Here is a 19,764-nt window from a genome sequence, read left to right on the forward strand (position 1 = left end):
AAAAGCGAAATTAAAAAAACGTTTACCTCCCCTCGTTGCGCACGCACGTCACTGCCTGTAGAACGAAACACAACGACTACTGCCGTCTCTAGTCTTAGCGATTTACACGATAATTCCGATTTTGTAAACGAGGAGGCTCTAGCCCGCGATTGTCGTCCGCGGTTCGCGCGGGATCGAGAATTATTTTTCCAGATAATTCTCGCCGTCGTTCGTCGCGGTGCATCGGCTTCAAACGGCGTCAAACACGCCCTCGGCCGTGGATGAACGACAGAAAATTAGCGTCGCGAGGCGAGATTAGACTTCGAACTAAGTGCGGAACATCGTCGGACCGCGTCAAATCGCCTCAAACAGCGTCAAACATCGTCAAACGGCGTGAAACGGCGTCAAACATCGTCAAACAAACAGCGTCAGAATCGCGCCGCGAGCCTCGAACGACAATCGCGACCGCGATAACCGCGCTAGACAAAGTATAGTCGCATGACGCAAAGGAAGCCTGATACATTTTTTTACCGAACGAAGGGACAGGAGGTTTCGCGAGCCGCCACGGTGAGACGCGGGGTGGGGGCGTTAGCGTCGCCGCGCGATCCCGCGAGCGGATTTACGGGCGGAAGAGGAGACGACCGAAAAAAAAGAAACGACCCGAGCGGCGCACACGTTTTCTGCTACTCCGAAAACACCGAACCGACGGTACTCTAATCCCTAGAAATTGGATCCACGCTTGAAAGCTACGAACTCTTATACATAACTGAGTGTTTTACTATCGGATTACAAAATATTACGGCGATACTTATTAATGTAAATGGTTTTTCATTACTATATTATAGATGTTACTTAATAATATATTTACAAATAATTAAGCCAGAGCTGTTGTTTCATTCGCACCCCGCCTCGGTCCTTACTTGCGGTCCGCGGAGTTCTGGGTAAGTATTCTGCGCCAGCGAATTTATTTACTAACGAGTTTGCAAGTTAATTAGTAAGTTAATTAAATGTCGAAAAAATTTGACGCGGTTGTTGCATCGTTTTAAATTATTTTCTACACGAGCGAATTAATGAATTGAGCAATAAATAATGTACTGCGAAAAATCGCGATTTCAGCGGCGGTTGAATTATTTTCCGTGCGAAGGAATTATTTATCGATTTATTCATCTGGTCTTATGAATTAAATTATCCACACTGTGATAATTTTTAGTGTCTGGGCAAACAAGTGCATGCAAATTGTTTAATATCTTTCCAAAACTGCGATGATAAGTAATAACAATTTCGAAATTGCCTCGGATCTAGATTCGACATTAATTAAACGAATGATTATTAATCGATTAAACGAATGGAATTAGTGTCAAAGAATTGCTAAGTATTTTTCCGAGACCGTGGTGTCGAATCGGCGGCAAATTAAAAGGTGAAATTAACAATAAACGAACAATGGTGTTCCGACAATAAATATGTTTTTATTACACATACATCTCGTACGAGGGTTACACGATATTAATACATGTTCATTTAACTGTCCAGCAATCAAACACGTTGTATTTTTATCTTCTATTTTGTCTCTCGCAACCATCAGCGTCTCGTATCAACGGTATTTATGACCAGTCGTCATCGTCATCGTCGCCACCATTGCCATCCAGTGGTGAAATATACAACAAGCACACATCTCATGTAGAATTCATTGGCATCGTCATACATGGTAAAACATTTGTTAGATTAGGCATGAAACTGCTCCTCTCTAAGGGAGCCGAACATCGACCAACGAAAGAAAAACGAAACAATGCGCGGGGGGGGGGGAGGGAGTGAGTGTTTCTCGGTGTATACATGAGCGTACATTATCCGTGTGTATATGCGTGTGTATGCGCGTGTGCATGTATGCATGGGCGGGCGAGAAAAAAAAGAATGGAGAAGAATCGTGCGATCGGTGTCTAAAAACGGGGATGAAAAAGAAGTGATTTCTCGTCGTTCGATCGGTCGTTATCTCGCTCGAAACAGAATTTTTTCTCCGTCGTTTCGCTACGTCGACCAATTTTAACGCAATTCTCCGCTCTTCTCTCCTGTTCTCTCCGTTTCTCCTTTTTTCGCCCGTTCCGTTTTCTCTCGTCTTCGATTATATTTTTTTTTCATTTTCTCTCTCTCTCTCTCTCACTTTTCGTTTAAATCAATTTTCGATTCGATCGACGCAAATCCGATTCGGTATATGTATATGTATATATATATCTCTCTCGGCGGATGTTCTCGCGACATTGCCAAAAGGATCCCAGGGTCCCCGCACGCCTTTGTCACGCCACTGTCGCATCGTTATCTCCTGCCTCTCGGTTTAAACGTTTAATTATCATTTGTTACGTCGTTTGTTTACGCATCTAAGAAGTTCGTTAAGTTAATCATCTGCTTAATATCTAATCTCGGTAGCCTTATGTGATACTCTTATAGTCTAGGCTTGGTGGCCAGCACCAAAAACATTCACTAGATTCACTGCCTACGACACAGATACAGAGTTTTCGCGTCTTTCGCGAGGGCGGGCCTCGGCGCCTCCGTCGATCGCTCCGCGAATTAAATAATCGTAAATCCACCGAGGGAAACGATGATCGCGTCGTCCGTCGCAATAAACGACGTCGAGTCTCGTCGACGAACCGCGCGACCGTTGCCCCCTTCGATCCCGGGTAATGTAAAATTCGCACGATATAAAAAAAAGAACGATAGAAAACGAGAACGCGAGTACAAAAATCAATCGCCGTGCTTTCTTCTTCTTCTTCTTTTTTTCTTTTTCTTTCTTTTTCGAATTCTCCCGCCGAAAGTTGCCGAACCGAGTTCCCACGAGCGTCGGCCAATCGGAGCGCGGCCCAGGCCCGCCGGAAAGACAGCGTTTTACGTTCCCGAGTTTGAATTGGCGCTCGGCGACCGAGACACGACCGGTCGGTCGCCCAATACTATGCTGAACAATGATCTCGCGGGATCATCGACCTCGATCGTCGACCCAGACAGGTCGTGACCGTGAACTGTCCCGGTCGGCGCGCGCAATTTGAGCGATTCACAGACATCCAAGCGAGAGTACTTCGTATTTTTTCTGGGTTTTCCTCACCACCCTCATCATCATCATCATCATTATCATATTCATCATCATCATCATCATCATATCATCATCTTCATCATTAGTTTTGTTTTTTTTTCCTTATGTCTCTTTAAACACATCGAGCTGAAGGTTTCTATCTAATTAATTTTTCCTCTTGTCACGGATTATGATTCTCTAAATCTACCATCGCTAGAAGCCAGAACGTGCGATGATTCCTCGCAGGAAATGTGTCATTTTTGTTTCGCTTTTTGTTTCATTTGTGCATATCTCTCTCTTTCTCTCTCTCTCTCTCTGTCCTCTTTGTTCATAAGAAATTTCGCTTCCCTCCTTGCTCCGTCGTCCACGTCGCTCCGTGATCGTTCCCCTAAGAGAACATCCGCGCGGAGAGACGCGCGCGACGGAGCATCCTCGTCGACGACGGCGCGACTAACATTCTACTCTTTGGTTAAAAACGATCGTGTACGCGCGCGCATGCGTGTGTATGTATGTCCTTACATGTGTGTGTCGCGACGCGCTCGCGTTTGTGTGTACGCGCGCGTGTATGTGTGCAGTGTGTGGTATGTGTGTGTGGTATGCGTGTGTGTGTGTGTGTGTCGAACGGCGGCTACGTTAATTTTAATATGAACAACAGAAAGTGAAAAGGCCAGCCTTTAGCGCGTGTCTATATTAAAATTAATCGTTCAACTCGTTCCGGGCCGGCAGCCTCTCGCTCGAGAACGAGCTGTCGGCCGTGATTGGAACAGCAGACCGTTTCCGATGTCCCATGCGTCTTCGCGTCCCCCTTGCCTCTCTTCCTCTACGCACTAATTAGCGAGCATGACGAAATCTTACGATTAGGGATAGGCTTAGTTCATCTAACGATTAGGTTTGTTACCGAAGTGATTCATCGGTGAACCAAGGATGAGCATGAAGCGCGATACTAACGATCCTCCGGACACTAACGATCCTCTCTCGCCTGATCCATGACCCCGTGCGTCCCTCCGCGTGATCATCCGGGGGGCTTCCACCGACCGTTCCGCCCAAAAACCCGGTTTCCCAATCTCTGACTAGTTTGCCACGGTGTGTCGGTGAACAGGGTTTCTCACCGGGAGCCTTCGAGCTTCGTCACGGTCCAACGACGAGGCCTCTCGCCGGCTGGCCGAGGATGCGGAGAGGCCGACACCCGGCCGGCAGCTTCTGCCATGTTCAATTGATATGTCTGTACGGAGCCCGTTGCCACGCGGCCTCGGACCTCGGCATCCTCGCAGCCGATCCACAAACGCTCCTCCAGGTCCTCCAGGTACATATATGTATATAGATATAGATATATGAAGAGATTCGTTCGCCTCCTTCGAGCTCAGGACATCCATTCAGCGGCCAGGTGTGATCGAACGACAAAAGGGTAGGGGGGGGGGGGGGCGAAAGAAAAAGCGACAATGGTAACAACGACGATGCTCTCTCTCTCTCTCTCTCTCTCTCTCTCACTCTTTCACACACGATTCTTCAGCGGTATTCTTCTTCGTCATCCGTTCACCGTGTCTTCCATGAGCCGACTGTCTTCACGCCGAGGACTCAAGCTCGACGCTCTCGGTACGCCTCGTGCCAGCCGAAGCGCAACGACTTCTGGGACCGTTCCTCGACCTGAGGACCCGCGTCAGTGACGAGCAAACGGGTACCGAAACGTGCGAGCTCCCCTCCTCGACGGCGCCCCTTGCAATCTCCTCAGCGGATGTTTTCCACGCGCTCGCCTATTCCGCGACTTTTCTTGTCCTCTTGATCTTCTTCCTTCCCTGTCCGCAGCTTTCTTCTACTGTCGCACAATGCCTCCCGATCCCATCCTTGCCGGCTTCTTACGGTTTCTGACGACTTCTTGCGGTTTCCTACGGCTTCTTACGATCTCCTGCTTTCTTTTAGTCTTTCTTACTATGCTTCACGGTTTCTTGCTCTTCCTCGCGATTTCTTACGATGTCTTGCACTTTCTTAAGTCTTTCTTGCTCTTCTTTACGCGATTTCTTACTCTTTTTTTTACGGGTTCTTAATCTTTCTTCTTGTTTTCTGCTCTTCCGTACGATTTTTCAGCCTTTCTTTTACATGATTTCTTGTTCCTTTTTTAACGATTTTCTACTGTTTCCTGCTGCTTCTTACTCTCCCTTACGATTCCTTACGGTTTTTTACTCTTTCTTAGTCTTTCGTACTTTTCCTTAGACGATTTCTTATTCTTTTTTTTACGATTTCCTACTGTTTCTTGATATTTCCTACTCTTCCTTGCGATCTCTTACGATTTCTTACTCTTTCTTAGTCTTTCTTCATTGTTCTTAGTCTTTCTTACTTCCTCTTAGTCTTTCTTAATCTTTCATATTCTTCCTTGCTCATTACTATTCTTTCATACTCTTTCCTATTCTTTCTCCATCATACTCCATCACATACTCTTCCTTGCACACTCCCTCTCTAACTCCATCACAATCCGTCCCCAAATCCTTTCGAATCCTCGACGCAACAGAAAAGACCGTTCCCCTTCACTCGTCCATGTCCCCGAGCTAGCAGCGACTAGACGTGTTGCGGTTCGCTTCCGTGGCATTCCCAGAACAGGCTCGCTCTTCCACCGTCCCAGGGAGTGGAGCTTGGCCAAAAGGTCAGTAGGTCGACACAAAGAGACCCGGCCGGGCGACAGCGAGCTAAGTGTCACTGGCGCACACGCCACCAGGTCTGCTGCACCTTCTCGTGGAGCTTCCTGCAAATACCCGCGAGCCTCCGTCACATCCCAGCCTCCGCGGCGTTCTCATCCAGCTCACCGCCCCCGCCCTCGCCGGGCAGGGTGTCTTCGGCCGCTTCGCCGGTGTCCCCGGTGTCCGTGGCGTCGCCGGTCTCGTCGCCTTCTTCCAATGTGACCTGCGAACACACCGGTATCGATTATACGTTTCGCTAAAAAATCGCTAGGAAATTTGCTTGGATTTCGCGAGAACGAAATTCTAGAAAAATATTGGATGAAAATTGGCCGAGTTCGGGTAACGATTACTCCGCGAGAAATCGTCGCAGGGCGATCGCTCGTTTTTTAAATTGAAGCTGGAAACCTGTTCTTTAAGATAGTCTTTCTGGAATTTAGGTTCGATAAGTTGTCGCTGTTCTGACCCTTTAAATGTGAGGCCATGTTTGTGGTATTGAAAATTGTTAAGCATATAATGGTTAAAAAGGAAATTAAATAATACGATGGAATGAAATCATAATGTCGGTCCGATCTAACCTGTCTTAAAGTAGACGCTTCCAGCTTTTATTTAAGCTAAGTTGCGTGGGAGTAGCTCTACGGGAACGTATTTTAAAAACCTTCTGAACTTTTCCTTTGAAATCTTGTAAATCCCATGATATCAGAGGCCAATTTCTTTTAATTTTTTAAAAAATAACCTCATCAATCTATTAGAATCTAATCTACCCTGTCTTAAAGTAGACACTTTCAGCTTTCATTTAAGCTGGGTTGCATCGAAATAGCTCTACTACGGGAACGTATCTGAAAATCCTTCTGAACTTTTCCCTTTAAATCTGGTAAACCCCAAGATATCAGAGACCAATTCCTCTTAGTTTTTCAAAATGATCTCATCAATCTATTACAATCCAATCTACCCTGTCTTAAAGTAGACACTTCCAGCTTTCATTTAAGCCACGTTGCATAGAAATAGCCCGACTACAACGTCTCTTTTCGTAGGTAAATAATCGTATCTCCTCTCGTCGCCAATTTTCGTTTCCAAGTCGAGGGACAATCCGAGAGAAATCACTGCAACGTGCTCCAACAGTCTCCCAAATCCAGACACCTCCACACAGAAACGCATTCTCACCTGGAAGTGTATCCTGTCGCCTTGCTGTTCGTTCCCTTGCTGTTGCTGTCCGTCGGACGGCGGCGACGGGGGGATCATCGACTGGTACCAATCGCGGTTCTGCTCGAGCGTGTCCAGAATGTCCTGTGCGTCTGGGTGGACCAGGTCAGCCCATGTCTCCCACAGCGGATGGACGATGTAATCGATGAAGCCGACCTGCGATTTCTCGATCGTCGCCCTGTGACGGTCGCACATCGGACTGATGTCCATGTTGCGCTCGCGTTCACGGTCACCTTGCAGGAAGAACTCCTCCATGACCAGGCTGACCCATCGTCGGTAGAGGGTCAGGGGTTTCGTGGGGTTCGAGAGGTCGGCGCAGTGCACCAGGTTCTGCAGAACCTGGATGCGGTCGGTGTAGTTGTCCAGAAGGAGGACCCCGGACCCGGCGACCTTCTTCGTCTCCACCATGGTCTTCAGGTCCGCCAGCAGGGACATGTGCTTCACCATGTCCGTCGACAGGACCATGTCGATCACCATCTTCCGGAGGGTCTGCCGTTGCTTCGACGTCATGTTCACGAAGATGTCGCAGCCCTCGTTCTGCAGCAGCTTGAACGCCACCGCCAGGTGGTGGTTCTCCAGCACCGACACGTCATTGTACATCAAGGCGAGCTCGGAACCTGGGGATCGAAGGGAGCCGGTTAACAGGAGATTTATAATCTATACTATATGTACGTAAGTAATATCAAGGTTATGTCAAGATTATGTCAAGATTATGTCACGTAAGTAATGTCTCTCTAATTGACGCTCAGATTGTCCACGAAGAATGGACAATTTAGGAAAAGGGGATACGATTATTCGAGCCTTGCGGTTCATTTTTATAGCTACGAATTGTCAACAATTATAAAAATAAGCTGCAAGGTTCGATTAATCGTATCTCCTCTTCACAAATTGTCCATTTTTGTTGACAATCTGAGCGTCAGTTAGGGAGACATTACTGTGTACAGTAAGTTCTCCCTAACTAACGCTCAACTTGGAAACAAAAATGGACAATTTGGAAAGATAAAATACTATTATTCAAGGCTCTAAGGCTCGATTAATCGTACCTTCTCATCCTAAATTTTTCCATTTTTGTCACTGAGCGTCAATTAGGGAATCCGTTTTGACGCTGAGCGTCAATTAGGGAGACATTACTGTATTTCGAAGTTCACAGAACTATTTAAATGGTAAAAATTTCAGTAATAACGATAGCCTCGTATCGCACTGGATCGAGCTTTTTATTAATAAGCACCAGAAGTTTTATGAGTTTTATAATCATGAAGTTACCAGAAAGATGACGAAAGATCATCGAACAGCATGGAAAATATTTGACCACATAAAGTTCATTTCTCGTGTAGAAAAGATTAATCTTTATTTCAAATTGAAACACCGAAATTTACTTTTCTGCCAACATAATATAACTACGGCTCGAATTGGACACTTTGGACACTCACTCGAGTTGACGAGGAACTGGTTGGTGAGTCCTGGGTGGTCCACGTCGTGAATGGTGGCGGCGAACAGGGCCGCTGTGATCTCCAGTGACGTGAACACAGACTGCGGGAAAACGAGGCTCCAATTAGATTACAATTAAAAAAAAAAAACACTGAAATCGATCGCCACGGGGAGATTGATCACCGGCCGGCGAGGCGCTAATCCGCGGACGCTAAAAGGCTCTAATGAGAAAGGCTAACGATCCTCGGCCGATAACTAATCGACGCCGAGTTTGTTGCGCCTGGCCGGTTGTTTTCGACGCGGTCGCGTTGCGAAAGCGATTGGTGCACGAGCGATCCGCCAATGAATACATATTAACCTGTAGTGCGGGCGTGTTGAGCAGCGCGTGGGTGGATTGGGTCACGTCGGCCGCGTGCAGGCTATTGTGGAAGGGATTGTCCTTGACGTAATGATCCTCCAGGGTCATCATGAAGGTCACGAAGGTCTTCGGCGGGATGGCCAGGGATTTGAGCAGGTCTCGCCTCTGGAAGATTGTGTACGCGACGCAGGTCAGCGGTCTATTGCTGCTCAGGTCGCCTATCCTGAAGATGTCGATGCCCCACTTGTCGATGTCCGACAGAAGCTGCAACATTAAAACGCCGTTAGCGATCCAGAAAACGATCGTCGTTGCCTCATGGTTGACTCTAGGTTTGTTGTCTTCGCATTCGAATCGCGATGTCGCGACCTTAAGCTGTATCTTTTGAATTTTTACGTCTGAGATTGTCAGCCGAAAAAATTTGCAAAAATTCTTAAATAAGTGTCTTCGTCGTTGTTACGTGTTAAATTTTTCTTGGAATTGTTACTCTAAGGTGAGCAACAAAAATCGACCAGGAATGAAAATTCCTTTTTTTCCCTATAGCTACCCAGCCTCGCCAAGGCCGCAGTTTTGGACGAAAAATTTTTAAAAAATTCTCAGACGTCTATCCTAACGGTAGCTACGTGTCAGAATTTTTACAAAATTTTAACTCGAAGTTAAGCAACAAATGCGGACCACAATTGGAATCCCCGATCTCTCCTCGCCGTTGCTACCCTCGTCGAGGCAACAATACTGAACCAAAAAATTTGAAAAAATTCTCAAACGTGTGTTTCGATAGCAGTAATACGCGAAAATTTTTTCAAAATTTTAGCTCAAAATAATCTGGGCGAAATCGGCAAAAGATCGAAAATCATATTTTTCCCCATAACTACCCCCCGGGACAAGCTAGAGGGATGAAATTTTACACGCACCACCCTCTGTTCATGCCCTATCGAACGACGCGTCAACGATACGATTATCCTTTCCACGAGTCTTGGAAAAAAATCTGTTCCCGTCAGCTTATCGCGCACCGTGACCGAGATCGAGAAAAGCCGCGCGGCAAGGTCGCGACCTGAACTTGTGGCGAGTGTTTGTGGACACTTAATGGTACTTAGCGGAGCTACGTGCGAAGCATCGGAGCCAGCAGGTGAACGGCACGCCGAGAAACGGAAAGTTTCCCGACGGTCGCGCGAATGCCTCTCGAAAATTAGAGCCTGGATCCTCGGACGAGCAGATGGGAGACGCGTCCTCGGCTCGTGTCGCGTGCAGGTTTCTGCGCGGGTCCGCCGTAAACATAGGCGAGGCGATAATGACTGCGATAAGGGATTCGGGAATTTGGGTTATGTTATCTGTTCGCTTGTGCGGCCTCGTGCCGAATCGCTCGGCCGATCACGAGCCTGCAACCCAGCCGTCCCGTGACCGTAGAACGATTGTTTCGGTCGCGACGCGAACGAGATTCCCGCGTGGAAAACTCCGCGGCGGAAGGGTGCCTTGAACCCCTGGAATCGACGGCGCTTTATTTGCCGAATGCCTGGTTAAACAGCGAGCTCGATTATCAGTGCTAACACGGAGCACAAAGAGATTCCCGGCGTCCGCTGATGGGTCACGTACATCCGAGTGGTTTTCCCCCCGTCCTTTCTCTATTCTTTCCGTCCCGCCAGCTAGCGCAGGAAGCAAATATTTAAGCTGCGGCATCTCGCCGGCCGCTGGAAATTTCCTAGCCCAGATCGTAAACCAGAACTAACGGCGGAGTTCTGCGGAATTATCATCGAATTACTCGACGAATTGTTAATTACGAAGTACAATTCATTTACGGTTGTAATTTTATAAATTCAGGTCGCCGATCGATTAAATCGCGAACTGATTTAATTATATTGCAATTTGTATTTCAGGTCGTCGTTCAATCAAATTGCAATGTGATTCAATTATATTCTGATTCGATTACACCGTCGTTCGTAATTCAATTAAATTACAATGTAATTCGTGATTCGACGGGAGCGAAATTACAAATAGAAACTTAACAATTCAATTGTATTAATTACGGACGACAGTGTAATTATTATTTATTCGACGCGTTGTGTCGAGTGAACAATGAATAATAAACAATTGGGTAATAATTAATAAGTGAGAATTGAGAGATTGTATTCATAGATATGAAATATATTTTATCGTTTTAAATCATTTATTTAGGTCCACGTGAATGAGCAGTGATTATTTTTGTATTTCACGTAAACTTTCAAATATAAGAATTAACATTGAATTGCGTAATTGAATTGTCACTTATTGCGGAATTTCTTTTTGTGAATTGAAATGCGTGGAAATGAATTTCTTCTATCGACAAAATTCATAGAATTCAATAAATATATCTTCCAACTGAGAAAATAGAAATATTTTCCAATCATTCTGATATTTCTCGCATATTCTCTCATTTTCGTCATATTTCAAAATGCATTACTCTTTAGAAATAAAAAAAAAGCATTTAAGAATCGTTTCTTTTTTTCGTGAAAAATCGAGAAAAACAGCGGAGAAAAAATTTAATAAATGTTTGTCGACGCAGTAACAGGTACCGTTGTCCTAGCCACGACGCAGCTGCCGGACAAAGGACACCGCGGAAAAATGATAAGACCAAGTTTTTGTTTTCGCGAGACAGCTGGACAGCTCGGCAAATCCTCCCGCAGCTGCGGCTGAACGCGCTCCAGACACATCTTCGATCTCTCTCTCTCTTCCTCTGAGAGATTACACGTGTTCCGGGGTCCTGTGCACACCCGATTGATAACCGGACAACAGCGCGGAATTAACAGGGGATTAAATCTGGTGTATCGCAGCGCGCTGCCTGATCCGATTTGCGGTTTTCCCGCGATTCGAAGCTATGGAGACCCAAGGGAGAAATGTTGCCGGCGGATTTATTTCAGAAGGCACCCACGCGAATCGAAATTCCGACTTGCGAGACCGGAGAAGGCCTTATTTATCGACATATTATTTATTGTCAATGACTGAATATTTGTTTTCTTTGAAATTAGACACACTTTTTGCAGATTTGTATCAATTTTTTCTCGAAATTCGAACTCGACGATTAATGCCAGGGAATTCAATGCATTTTTTTTCATATCGATAATAATCAATAATAATTTTAATATATATACATTGCAATCTAGTTTTAATATATATTACAATATATTTTTGACACATATTTAATACTGTTCGAGAAGATTATATGTGATTGCAATTTTTCTTATTTAACAGAGAGAGAGTTCTTCACCAATTTGTTTATTGTAACCTTTTATCATGTAATTAACGAGTAATTCTGGTTCGAACAATTTCATGAGGAAACGTTCGTTAACAAAAATTTTGTGTCAGGGACAAGTCGTTGTATGACAAAAAGTAGCATCAATAAAATCGACGAGAAACTTTCTATTTAATGAAAAAACAATTAACATATTTTAGTAAAATTGTATGTCGACGCAAAGTGGCACCTTTCCCGAAACGAGTCGGCCGGGTTGCAATGTTACCTACGTCGATGATTTAATTACGTTGTGCAAGCGAGACTTGCCAAAAAGTCTGAATATGCTCGGCAGCGACCTTCCCGGGATGGGTAGAAAGTGTCGTACGTCAATTTCGCTTTCACGATTGTCGGCCGTTTATGTAATTGTCACGTAAGCAACGAGGAAGACTTATTATTATTATTATTATTATTATTATATTATTATTATTATTCTGAGAAATTGGAAAGCTTCGATAATGTCTAAATCAGTCTAACCTCTCGGGATCGAACACGCTTAGGTATCTAACCTGGGCCTAATCATCAGTTCTGACCAGTAAATGACCTCTAAATGATCTATAAATAAATCTAGATTGGGACTTATTTATCAATTTATTTGGGACTTATTTTTCTATCTGTTTTGGGACCTATTAATTATCGATCTAGCTTGAGACCTGTACAAAAATTTAGTTCGGAATCTGAAAGATAAATCTAGCTTGGGACTAATCTATTTTATTTTGGGACCTATTCAAAATATCAGTAAAATTAACTCCGTACTCTATCGATCTAGCTTGAGACCTGTAGAAAAATCTAGTTCGGAATCTGAAAGATAAATCTAGCTTGGGACTAATTTATTTTATTTTGGGCCTTATTAAAAAAAATAACAATGAAACTAACTTCGCACTCGTCTATCGATCCAACTTGTCACCTATCAATCACTATATTACTTGTCGATCCACAACTTGGGACTTATCTACCGATCCAGATTGGGCCCTATCCACCGATCTATCTCGAGACTTGTCTGTCTGCTTTTCTCTTTCATGGCCCCCAGATCGAACCGTATCCTCGTCTAACTGTTCTCAGGTGACTGACCAGGTGGGCCCCGAGGACCCCGACGGTCCCAACGGATTCTTACCTTGCCGAGCTCTTCCTCGCTGGGTGTCTCAACACCGTAGAGCGGTACACGTTCTCCCGTGAAGCTGTTCGTGTGCGTGAGCGGCCGTTTCACGCCGCTGATGTGGGACATGGCAGCCGGGCCCCGCTGGGCCCGCTCCATCTTCTTGACCGCCCTCGCATCTGTGCTGCCTGCAGCCGCGACCGCATCTTCGATTCTCAGTGAGGGCAGATCCAATTCCTGTTGCTTGTCTGCGGACAGAAACCCGAGCCGGGAAATTAAGCGGGGCCTCGCCGGGAGAAGTACGTATTACGGCCAACGGCCGCCTCGAAACAAATTAATGGCCGATGCTACCGTTGCGACGCTGCTCGAACGTGATTTCACGGATCGTTGGGTTCAGAGTGTGGCGTAATTTGTTTACGTAACACTAGAATTTCTCGCTCGGCGACCTCGGCCTACGCAACCAACTTATTCAATTTGACCAGTTTTCTGATCGCCGATGACCAATATTCTAGGACTTGTAACTTCCTCGGAGAAAATCGTACGAGGTTCCGCTTATGCTCGTTTTGAAGGGCACGATGTCTAGTTTCAGAATCCCGTATTTGATTTTGTTTAGGATATCCTAGCCGCGAGATACAGACGGAATTGTGAAAACTGTCGTTTTGTGGTCATTTTACGAATTCGAAAGTCTGTACAGGGGGCAATAAATTTTTTCCGGTGGTAAGACCAGCGTAGAAATAAAAAGTGAAGATTTAGCTTTCGAACGGGTTAATAGAAATGGAGCTGCGATTTTTTCTTGCCGATTTATCGCAGGTTGAAGGTAAGGCGTGGCGTCGACGCGTGGGAGCTTCGAATAACTTAATGTGGCGGCACAGTCCTCGTTCAGAGTGCGAGAAAACGGTAAGGAAAAATCGTAGGTACATTTTTTTGGACTCGTTGGAAAGAGGAAACTCGATTCTTTCAGAAAACTGTGGTCTCAATCGCCGTAAAAATTTTTTTATTTCTCCAGACGTTCGTAGAGTCGAAAAATTGTCAAAAAATCGACATTGTTACTAAAGCTGCGACTATTAACAACACGATAATCAAATCGTAGAATAGCTTAGGCCCTTTAAAAGCACATTTCACGCCCTTTGAAATGAGCCTAGGCTGACTTCTCTCCGCCATTTTCGAACGAAATTACAGAACTTTGTAACCCGACGATTTGCTAGTTTCCCATTTTCTTGATCCGTGAATTTCAGCCGGCGAGTATTAGATAACGCAGAGACGGCGAGCTCGTTACGAATAACTGTAGCGTTAATGAACCCACACGCGGGGCTACAATTAAATTATGGCTGCTCTATATCCGCGAACTCGGTTAAAAGTTGCGCCGCGGATGAAACGGTGCTCTGCGATGTTTAATTAAAAATGGAACGCGCGAGCCGCCGTGCTTCCGATTTGATACGCGAGCGCGGTAATTCTGATTTCATTCGGATGTCACGAAGATCAGAGGGTTTCGCTAATTTCTCGCGAAACGGGCGAAAATCTCTCCGCTGGAACGCCGGAGTTCCGCGAGATGTTACAACGTTACGACGTGTATAACAGAACTTCCCGGACCCGGCGGTCCGGAGCAGATAGAGAGGAGATCGACACCAGGTGTAATCCGCGATCTCTTTATCCGGCTTGGATCGATCAATCGGTGCTAACTCGTCCGGCAACCGTTCAAGGACGCGTGCCTGACGCATAAGGCTGAAATACGCCGCCGGCTCATTATCCATTCGAATTTAAATAAGCGTCGGCGCTTATCTGCCTTTCATGTTCCCTCCGCTTTTAATTCCCGTCCATTTTTAGATGTGTCCCTAACTAAATGGGCCCGAAACGCGTTCCCCCTCCCTGCATCGTGTTGCAAACACACGCGTCGTTAAAACGCTCGTATAATTAGCAAACTAGTAATCTTCGGTTTCCGGGAAAAAAACGACAATGTCCGACACGATTGCATATCTCGGCAACCAGTCGTCCGATTTGCACGAAACTGTGCAGACATCCTCCGCGCACTTTCTTTTACCACAGAACCCCGCTACTAAATCAATATTTGCGAAATTCGATCATTTGGAGAAAAAACATTGGCACTCTTTTTCTCGTTTTTAGACTGTAATTGCTGTAATTGCAAGCCTTTCTTTGAGACGCTATAACTTTCGAGCAGATCATTATCATTGCGTGAAATAAATTTTATTCTACACGCGGAAGGCTCGTTAATGTATATAAAAAATGTGAAATTAATGGATTTGTTAGTTTCGTTTGAAAAAATTCTTAGGCGAGCTTCCTCTGGGTTCCTCGCGAGCATGCGCGATCGTTTTCGAGTCTTTCTTCGAGACACTGCAACTTTCGATCAGATTGTTATTTTTCAATGAAATAAATTTTATACTACTGTGAAAAGACTTGTTAATTTACGTAAAAAATGTGGAATTGATAGACTCGTTGGTTCGGTTACAAAAAAATTCATAAATCATCCTCGATTTTCCTGCTACAATCGATTACATTGTTGCGAGATACGGAAGCTTCCCGAGTCTCTCGTGACTCAGGCGGCAAGCATGATTTTTTCACGCGTCCCTAGATGAAAAGGAGAATGGAGGTTTGCGCAAACGTTCGGCCGTTTCCTGATTCCACGAGCAAAAAGGACTCGGTTGCACAAAGCGCGCGTCGGACGGGATGAATGCTCGAGAAATTATCATACGTCTACGGGCTCTCAAGGGCCTTCGACGCGTAAGAGAACGGTGCTCGTTTCGTTGCCCCTGATATATGCTCTCCAAGTGGCCTCGCCGATCCATTATTTTTCTCCTTTTGTCTTTTCGGCGCCGCGGAAACAAGCGTCTCGATCCAATTAAAATTCTGATCGATTGTAAAACGGCTCGCCTACTTTGAAACCGCCGAAAGATCGATATTCCCTTTTTCACATTTTTATAAAGTGCAAGCATCGCGGAACGCGCGTGCCAAACGATTTGTTTGAATTCGGAAGAATAACGGGGTTCTAAACGTTCCAAAGACGTGTATATACTTTGATGTAACTGGTTAGAGAAACTTCGGACGCGTTTCCCTCGGAACCTGCCTTCTCGAAACTGTTGACACGATATTTCACGCTAAAGTTGATCAATTCGCTCGAAATTTATGGAGTATCTTAAACGCATTTTCTCGTGGTATCGCGTGAACCAATATTTTTAACGTCCGACGCTTTTTGTCTTATTTTATGAGCACGCCAAGGACGAAAAAATATTGAGAAAATCGATCTCTGCAATGTTTCAATTGAAATTGCTCGAGTCAGACGATTCGTAAATAAGCAATATTACCGAGTTATTTTAGTTCAGAACATAGTTAGACTTGCACCGAATACGGAGGCTTCTGATTTTTTGTCTCGAGTCGGCACGAAATCGGAAATTCTGTCGAAAAGATCAACAGAATTTTTATAAAACGCTCTAAATAAAACGTTACATAAATCACGAGATTTTTATTGTGTTTACTTGAAAACAATTCAGTGCGAACCTAATGCAAGAGACGCGATAAAAAATAGATTTCTGAATGCAATCTGGAAAATGATATCGTTCGAGAACATTAAAAATTCGTCGCCGGTTTTAACTCCGCGAAAAATGAATTTTAACCTTTGCAGTTAAATTCCGACACAATTAAAATTTAATTAACATGAAAAAGATTTCCCAATACAATTCTCGAGAAATGTTGTAATTCACGACCATTGAAAATTCGATTGCACTTTCAACTCCGCCAAAAATTAATTACAAATTTTCTAGTTAAAGGTGGAATTTTTTTAATGTTCGCGATTTATGTCATTTTTAAAATTCTACTGTAATTACTGGAATTACTTTGGCGCAGGAAACGAATTCCAACGAGAGTTCCATTACGGAAGCCGCGGAGCAGAAACGCTAAAATGTTGATGCGAGGCGAGGTCTATTTTTAGCGGCGATCGAAAGCAACCGGATTGACCGGCAATTATTATCGATTCCCTGGTGAATAGAATCGCGTCGACCATGAACTTTCGTCAAAAGTAAATGAATTTCCGCGCGGTGTCCGGCGGTCGGCGAGCACCGGCATCGAAAAGGCGATCGCGGGAGAGCAAATATTCCGTGTACTCACCGAGGAAAGTGGTGCAGAGGTACTCTGAGATCTCGACGCCAGACTTCGAGGACTCGGAGAAGTAGGAGAGTTCCTTGTTCAGCATTCGCTGGAACTGAAAAAAAAAGAAAAATCGGAGCGGTTAGTCTCGGTGCCACTCGCTTTCCAATTAATCGCTGCAATAATTATCCCCACCAATCTCACTCTCTCTCGAAGATAAAATTCGTGTTTTCTACGTTGACATTCGTTCGACAGTGCATGGGTCAATCGGGACCTAGGTTATAAATATTATTGGATTTTCTAGGTCCTGACATTTTATCGAAAATAGTTTAGCGTTAAGATCTACGTAAGAATTGTTGGAAGAAGTATGTAATAGAAATAATGTAAAATATAATAGAATTAATAGAAATATGTAAAATATATAAAGTATATCAAATGTATAAAATGTATAAAATGTATAAAGTATTTAAAGTATATAAATATATAAAATATGTAAAATATATAAAATATATAAAAATAAAATAAGATATATTTAGTTTAATAATATTTTATAATTTTATAATTAAATCATAATATTATAATTTAACATATATTAAAATAAAATAAGATATACTTAATACATTTACATCCTTTTTAATTCTAACAGATTAAAATTCGTGCAGCATCTCCGTCAGTCACTGTTCACTAAACCGGTTCTCCAACGTTTGAAAAAAATTTCTAGTCATTCGCTGCTGTTTGAAAAAAAGGTTATTCCACTCGAGAGAAGTGTCGAAATATTTTCGTGACCGATTGCACGTGTAGACTCGTGGCTAAAAAGAGGGTTAGGTGTAAATTCTTGAGGTGTCTTGGTTCGGATAAGAGGAGCTATCGTTTCGCTGGCAAACGGGGCGGAAGCTCGTCAAACAATCGCGTGACTCTCGCTTCCGATTCGTTCGGCGACCCTTATCGCTGGTAATTTACGATGTTTACAGGCGATGTGTGTCGTGCATGAAATTTCGACGCAGATAAACAATTCGCGGCGGTGCAGAGAGTGCATCCGTGGACTCAGAGAAAGGGAAAGAGAGAGAGAATGAGAGAGAGGGAGAGAGAGAGAGAGAGAGAGATCGGCAAACAGATTGCCGGTACCGTTGTCGAGAGGCCTGGCTGCTTATCAGCGACGCAGCAGCAAAGGATTCCTCTTTATCCCGAACGATTACGCGGATATCGATGCACAAAGAGGACTGACCTGTTATCGAATAGGTTGTTTTCTGAACGCGATAAACCCGACTCGAGCCTCGCCGAGATTACCCTTTCGCCACCCACGCTTTGTCCCTTCCCGCTATTTCGACTCGAAATCTTCCACGGAGATCGCTAACTGATCGTTGACACTGCGAAATGGAATTCCTTTTGATAGCTGGTCCTCGACGAGCCTCAATTATACCCCCCCTCTCTCTCTCTCTCTCTCTTTAGCAGCCTAAACAATGGAATTGTTTCGCCGGGAAGCTGACGTTCGGTTCTACGCGAAAGTCAAAGTGGCACAGTGTTCGACGAATTTCCCAATCGTTGGCATTGAGCTCAACATTCTCGAGACCGTGCGGATTTTGAAAAACAGAATTTAAATAGTTCGCGAAATATCCGCGAGACGGCAGAGTCTCGTGAAAATCGCACCAAGTTATGGATCACGGCCAACTTTTTGGGAAATGGCATCGCCGCGCGCCGGGACACAGAGGCAGACATAATTGGGTCACCGAAGAGGCAATCGGGCAGAAACTGCGCACAGTAATTGGCCAAACGTGATCTTGATTCTGCGTGCCTAACGTTCCCGGCTACGAAAGAGAGTCGGTTAATGATCCGAAGAATCCAGCCGATGGTTTCACGACAATTAGTGGGGTAATTGGCGGAGAAAGTCCCCTCTGCTCGACGTGACTTCGGAGAGAGATGATGTTTGGGAAAAAAAAAGAAAAAAAAGAGGTAGATTTTAAATTATTATTTCTAATTACCTCGAAATTATTCTCAATTATTTTAATATTATTCGAGATTGTTCTAAATTATTTCAAATCATTTTTCAAATTATTTAGAATTATTTGAAATTATTTTAGATTATTTCAAGTTATTTGAAAATCATTTTGAACTATTTTCAATTGTTTTAGATCATTTTAAGTTATTTGAAAATTATTTTGAACTGTTTAAAATTATTTTAGATTATTTTAAGTTGTTTGAAAATTATTTTCAACTGTTTTAAATTATTTTAGATTATTTTAAGTTATTTAAAATTATTTTAGATTATTTAAAATCACTTTAAAATTATTTAAAATTATTTTGAAGTTATTTAAAATTATTTAAAAGTTATTTTAAATTACTTAAAATTATTTCAGATTACTTTAAATTATTCTAAATTATTTTACATTATTTTAAATTATTTCTAAATTATCTCAAATTACTTTTTAAATTATATCAAATTACTCTTTTTAAATCATTTAAAATAAATTACTAATAGCACGTATCTACGTGATAGTATCGTTTACCTAATGCACGTTATATCATCGATAAGGTAACAGTCGTTAAGTTGATAATCGATAAAGACGACTTTATCGAGAATGTCTTCAAACGGTATTGAAACACTGATTTACCTGATAAACGGTTTATCGT

General features: G+C 43.7%; 1 protein-coding gene across 16 annotated transcripts in view; it reads right to left on the reverse strand.

The window, feature by feature from the left end:
- Positions 1 to 1,425: 1,425 nt before the first annotated feature.
- Positions 1,426 to 19,764, reverse strand: part of dnc (phosphodiesterase dunce) — a 540,449-nt gene continuing 522,110 nt past the window's right edge. For all 16 annotated transcript variants that reach the window (XM_076521357.1, XM_076521359.1, XM_076521356.1 and 13 more), the window contains 6 exons: positions 17,158 to 17,251; positions 13,060 to 13,289; positions 8,690 to 8,953; positions 8,334 to 8,433; positions 6,865 to 7,520; positions 1,426 to 5,926 (listed from right to left, as the gene is read on the reverse strand). In XM_076521357.1, coding sequence (XP_076377472.1) covers positions 5,792 to 5,926; positions 6,865 to 7,520; positions 8,334 to 8,433; positions 8,690 to 8,953; positions 13,060 to 13,289; positions 17,158 to 17,251 — 1,479 coding nt within the window. In that variant the 3' untranslated portion in view covers positions 1,426 to 5,791. The remainder of the gene's footprint in view (positions 5,927 to 6,864; positions 7,521 to 8,333; positions 8,434 to 8,689; positions 8,954 to 13,059; positions 13,290 to 17,157; positions 17,252 to 19,764) is intronic.

Source organism: Megalopta genalis, chromosome 5 (genome assembly GCF_051020955.1).
Source record: "Megalopta genalis isolate 19385.01 chromosome 5, iyMegGena1_principal, whole genome shotgun sequence".
In the NCBI taxonomy this organism is placed as follows: domain Eukaryota; kingdom Metazoa; phylum Arthropoda; class Insecta; order Hymenoptera; family Halictidae; genus Megalopta; species Megalopta genalis.